Source organism: Hypomesus nipponensis, chromosome 4 (genome assembly GCF_054491055.1).
Source record: "Hypomesus nipponensis isolate SF chromosome 4, ASM5449105v1, whole genome shotgun sequence".
Lineage (NCBI taxonomy): Eukaryota > Metazoa > Chordata > Actinopteri > Osmeriformes > Osmeridae > Hypomesus > Hypomesus nipponensis.
In genome coordinates this window covers 1,689,001-1,695,000 of record NC_140364.1, presented here as the reverse complement: position 1 = coordinate 1,695,000, position 6,000 = coordinate 1,689,001, and the positions used below count along the sequence as shown (strand labels likewise).

At 42.4% G+C, this 6,000-nt stretch overlaps 1 protein-coding gene across 1 annotated transcript in view; it reads right to left on the bottom strand.

The window, feature by feature from the left end:
- csmd2 (CUB and Sushi multiple domains 2) overlaps positions 1-6,000 on the bottom strand; it is a 228,656-nt gene that overhangs the window by 100,464 nt on the left and 122,192 nt on the right. Inside the window, exons 9-10 of the mRNA XM_084695567.1 lie at positions 5,835-5,959; positions 2,603-2,724 (exon numbers count right to left, since the gene is read on the bottom strand). Coding sequence (XP_084551693.1) covers positions 2,603-2,724; positions 5,835-5,959 — 247 coding nt within the window. The remainder of the gene's footprint in view (positions 1-2,602; positions 2,725-5,834; positions 5,960-6,000) is intronic.

Below are 6,000 nucleotides of genomic sequence, written 5' to 3'. Positions count from 1 at the left end.
ACACTAACCAGCCGGGGCGAGGAGTGTCATTCGGGTGTCATTGTCAGCCCCATCTGTCACGCCTACACAAACTACCCCTATAGCCTTCCCTCCATCCTTTTTCTCCATCCTCTTCTCCATCTCCAACCTCTTCCCAACCTCGGTTGTTCTCAGTGGGATGTCAATAAGACTAGACGGAGCTTTAACCGACTGTTCTGAATGTTGTCGCGACAGATTATCTTATTGTAACACCTACATGTTGTTATTCATTTAAACCGTCTAGTGTACTTCAATTAAGTGCCATTAAATCCAACCCTCGCCTACGTAAACTGGTATCCTCTTTCATTCACCCTCCCATTTGATTGGGTAAGACAGAGTCCACATGGAAATAACTTCCTGCTCTATATCATATCACCTCTCTCCATCCTCTTGGGTTGAAATCTTCAACAGGGTAGTGTCATAATGGGGTGAAAATCCCATTGAATATCATTCACTGTGACTTACAATGACTTAAATTGCATCTGGGGAAAGACTACCCACCACAAGGTGAAAATATCCATCACATACGACATAAAGGAGTGCATGGAGAGGATTTATGCATTAGAATTTCAATGGAGGGTCGAGTTGAATCATTGCAGGATCATTTCAATACTCTGGGAAAGAGGGAAGGAAAAAGTAAAAGAAATAGCTAGAAAAAAGAGGGGGAAAATGATGAGTTCATCCCTTATCTGCATGAAAACAAGAGATAAGGCAAAGACATTTTAATAATTACATAAGGCTGTTCTTCCGGGACAGTATGATTAGGCACAAAGTCAATTAATAATGGTGAGATGAAAATAAATGATGGGGGTAAAACTCAAATAGATAAATAAGTAAATAAATAAATAACAGAAAGCAAGTGCTGTCAGGCCTCCCTATTCAAATTGACTGCTACAGACTTCCGCCAAATTCTTAATGTTTTCAGAGGAAGAGGAAAGCCTAATGAAAAAGCTTATATAAATGCAAATTGCATTCTGCCCTATGCTAAATACACAGCCTAATGGAAATGGCAAGGGTGGGGAGAGAATGGGACGGAGGGGAGGAAACTGGGTCAGATTACAGGATAAAAACGGAGTTTCATCCGGAAAAAACATCCCTTCCATCTAGCCAATAAGAGGGGGATGCAGAGAACAAGAGGGGAAAACAACACAAATACCAACATAAAGAATGGATCATTTTATTCATTATTTGCTTCCCCCAAAATGCTTGGAAGCAGTGACTATAAAACCATGCACCAGACAAGTCATATATCCTAATGGAATAGATGGTCATGACTCAGGCGAGACCATCTCTATAAACAGACACAATACGCCACTGTCAAACCATGATGTGGACTCAGAAACCTAAAACCTTGCAAAACATAGGGAAATAAATGAATGAAAACAAAAAAAAATGTCCTTCCAATGATGTTTTTGACGGTTCTATTTAGGAGTCTTGGGCAGAGGGGGAGGAAAACAACAAAAAGCTGTGTCATGTTCCCCCGCCCTGCAGTGAGTTCCACCCCAGCCCGGCAGTCGACCTCACGTCTCCTCTGCTCCATGCCGCGGACGAGGCAGGAATATAACGCCATTACGTCTCTAAAGAGAGAGAACGCTGACCCCCTCCATCTTCATCTGGTCTCGATGCAGAGCAGGAGACAGGCTAAAGTACCTCTGTCTGTTTCCTGCTCTGGCCTCACATCCTCCCACATACCCAAGGGTGTCTAGGAGAGGGTGTTGGTATCGTGTTTATGGTGTGTGTGTGTGACAGAGAGAGAGAGAGACAGAGAGAGAGAGAGAGAGAGAGAGAGAGAGAGAGAGAGAGAGAGAGAGAGAAGAAAGAGAGAGAGAGAGAGAGAGAGAGAGAGAGAGAGAGAGAGAGAGAGAGAGAGAGAGAGAGAGACTGTGTGTGCGTTCACCTTTGTGCGTGTGTGTATTCACCTCTACTCCCTCACACCAGCACATATACGCTCTCATACCCTTTCCCACTCCAACAGTGGGAGAAGGGGACATATTTGTAAAACCATTTGTTTGAGCAAAGGAAATTTGGCAGGCGAGGAACTGTTTGGCCTTGAACGCGACTCCAAAGTCATTGCTCCAAACTGAATGGCTGTGTCACTTTCATGATAGGTTCTGAGTACGCGCTCTATAGCCCTCCATTTCTCTCATGCTTTCTTTTCTTTTTCTCCTCATCTCCACAGGTAATCCCACTCTCTTAGATACCCTTTTGTTGGCCTTAACACCAGTTTTTTCATAATTTTCATACTTGGCTTTCTCGTTGAAAACTCTTTCAAAAGATGTACAGACTGAAGGTTATGCAAATTAACCTCACAGAAAAAAATATGGTTGAATCTCTCATGCCACCTATCCCCTTGGCAACCATATAGATGTAATCTCTGGATAAACCCTTAATACCAACAAGTATTAGCATAATTATTTGCATTGTGGAGTTTTAGCATTTCATAGCTTTAAGTTTGCTTAGCTTTTTGTCTTCCAGTATGTTGCATTTAGCAAATTGTATCACAATGTAAAGATAGCTTTAGCATAGTTTACCTTTAACATTATGTAGCATTGTATAATGTCTAGCATAACAAATCACAGTGTACCTTGGCGGTATCCATTGCTGTAATGACCCATGTGCAGTTGGCGTTGTTGTCGTACTGGACAGGGTAGTTTGGGGAGGTGATGATGCCATTGGGGCCTCGCAGCTGACCACCACACATAGGGGCTAGAGAGAAGAAAAATACATTTCAGAGCTGGACATAGGTGTAATTTAACTTCTAAAACCATGTGCATGATCAAGTGAAGTTGTTTGATGTAAACTGTCCATATGTACTTAGCTTGCCACACTGAGGCACTTGTGTTTGTTTCTGAACAGCAATGGAACACAATTGCTTGTAAGAGAAATCCCAGAACAAATGCAGAGCGCTAACGCAAAATAAACCTGTCACAAACCTGCTCACTGTGGTGGTTGAATTTGAAACTCAGTCAAACCCTGCTACACGACATCTAAACCAATGTCTAAACCAGTTAAACCCTGTTATCAAACTACCCACACACAGACCAAACAAAGACCAAACCAGAATCTCACTGAAAGCTTTTGGAGATCAACCTTGTGCATGGTGACTTATTAGTCAATAGTTCTTACATCATATTCCATCATATGTCATACTTCATATCTGGATGACAAAATGGATCCCCATCTACAATCTCTAAATAGTCTTGGTTGGAACATAGCAGAAGCATTGAAGAACCATGGTCATGGCTGAGTTGTTACCTTCAAAATCTCTGAAAGCCCTCACTAATGGTGTTTGCTTTTAAACTACACAAGGATCAACATCCTTGAATCAAAAACAAAATGTCACCCAAACACTGCCACACATGACTGATTGGTTTATGTTTTTACTGAGTGAAACTCATGACTAACAACATACAGTTTCAACAAATTAATGTTTTAAACCAAGACAAAATATACACTTCCATCAGAAAGCACTGTGAACTATTTATTTCGCTACGGTTGTTCAGGGTGAATTCAACTGTAATCCAAAATGGAGGCTAGACACCGCAAGCATCTTTCGTCCTTCAGTGCAACACAGTACAACTGTATTCGTAAAGCATTTCCCAAAGAGTGAGCAAATTGTAATATGTCGACTTTGAAAGGACATTGTGACTTCCTGACTCTTTTTTGCAGCCCCTGGGCTTTGAGGCAAACTTTAAACACCTCTTAGAATTAAATCAGCCCATTACTAATGAGGGTTTAAAGCCAATGCCTGAATGTGTGGGGCGCCGTGGATGTGTTTAACCGGGTCTGGACCTTGTAACTGATCCTAATGAGGTATGTCTTAAAGGAGAGATCCTGGGGGTGTACAACGCCCTGTCTTAAAAAAATAAAAATAAATGCACTCTCTCCCTTTAAAACCACCCAAATTAAAGAACTTTTTTCCCTTTGGATCTTGGAGGGGGAAAAAAAGTAATTAATGTGAGTCTGGCTGACAGTGAAGGTGACCTTAATAAAAAAATAATATTATGTAGGTGTGAACCCAGAAGTCCACCTCAGTATATTAGTTGTGTCTTTAATAGGATGGAGCTAAAGGTTCCTGTCTCTTTGCTAGCTGTACTCTCATAGCAGTAGACGTTTCCAAGATAATGTCAGAGGAATTCCAACAGTGATTCAGTGAGATGTGGTCAATAACTCTGCTTTGAGTGTGAACATCTTTGTAATTTCTTTTACTTTCTTTTACTCTTTTTCCTTTTTTTCTTTGTACAGATACACCACTCACTTGAAAAGACACAAGTCTCCTTATGAAGGACATAGGAAGTGAGTGTACGTGATTGAAACAGGCAGACAAATATACAGAGCACAAGCAGATTATTTACAATTAACTGATTTTAAATGTTTTCAGATGATAATTGGACTTTGGTTAGTTAGCATGTATTGTCCAGGGCTTCATCACACACAGCACTTGAAAGATAATGATTACAGTATTTACAGTAACAAGTGTAATCTCCTGTGTCAAAATAATCCAGATATTGTGTAACTAATAAATCTTGTTTAAACCATTGTTTTTTTTTCCTCCCTGAAATAGCTGCGTGTCGTCAAGGTGAGTTTCTCGCATAAGAGGAAGTACAATCACATTACCCCCCAAAATCCTTTGGAGAAGGGTGTGTCCCCCCTCTCTTTAGTGGTATAATCTTGTTTTGACTCAATTGGATCAGTCTAAGACAGAGGAGCGGGGGTGTCCCTCAAAACTGGATTTCTCAAAGCACATTAAGGAGAGTGCGATAAAGGAGATGGCTGGCGGCCATGATAAAGATGATCAAACACCCAGGTGATTGCATCAGACACCCATGTCTGAGAGTGGGATAGAGAGGAAACTGATGATTGGAGGACTCCTGAAATGGACCCAAAATGGCTGACGCTATACCTCCCAGCCGGGCATTGAGAGGGAGGGAGAGCAGCTCATGGGAGGCTGAATTCATACTGTGTATTCCTCCTTCTGTGTATTTATCCCATCCAAACACTCACTGGGAGATGAAAGATAAGGGAATATTATACAATTTACTCAAATACTATTTACTTCTTCAAAGTTCAAATGTTCTCCTCTTTTTTCTTGTTGTCCCCCTGAAAATCAACCTGTTAGTCTGACTGCTGTTTGTCCATCTCAAAACCCACTTCTCCCTGCCTGTCCATCTGTCTATTCGCCCATTTGCCCTCCCCCCCCCTTAACCCCCCTATTTTTTCCCTCTCTTTTCTCTCTCGCAATCAGTCTCTATATTGACACGTCCATCAGAGAGCAAACAGAGATAATAAACAGACAGGGCCTGGCTGTCATTGTTCCAAAGTTCTTTCCCTGCCTCCCTATTGACCGGGAGCTCAGCTCAGCTCTATACCTCCGTTCAAGGACGTTGACGGCGTGCAAAGTTTTTCTGTTTATGTATTTTATGACATTGTGATTTATGAACACTTATTTTGCCGTGCTGGGTAACATTGTTTGACTTAATTACTCCACAACTTTTTGGAGTTACCCCCTCGGCACTTTGCAATTACGGGGACGTTTCAGAGTAATGACCCAACATTTAGCGGTGTTGAATCAATGAAACAAGACAAATAATCGCTCTCTACGTCGGCCGATTTCAAGGGAAAAAAAGTGGGACTGGAAAAGGCGGTGGCACCCAAACGCTGCTTAATGAATATGAGCAATCTGGGGGTGACTAATGGCAATAAGTGGTGCTTGCACTTTATCACAGAGGTGCGGGCAGAGCCAGAACAGGGAAGGTGTGTGTGTGTGTGTGTACATGGTGATTGTATGTGTGCGTGCACACTGTGTGTGCCCTCACCTCTGCAGATAGGCCTGTCATCACTCCAGCCTACGTAGCTGTCGGTGACACGCAGACAGCTGATGCTCTTGGAGCCCTGCAGCTCGTACCCCTCGTCACATGAGAAGTGCACCGTGGCACCCTTCCTGCGGGGGGCGGCAGAGAGGCAGTGTCACGGGTATTTAGA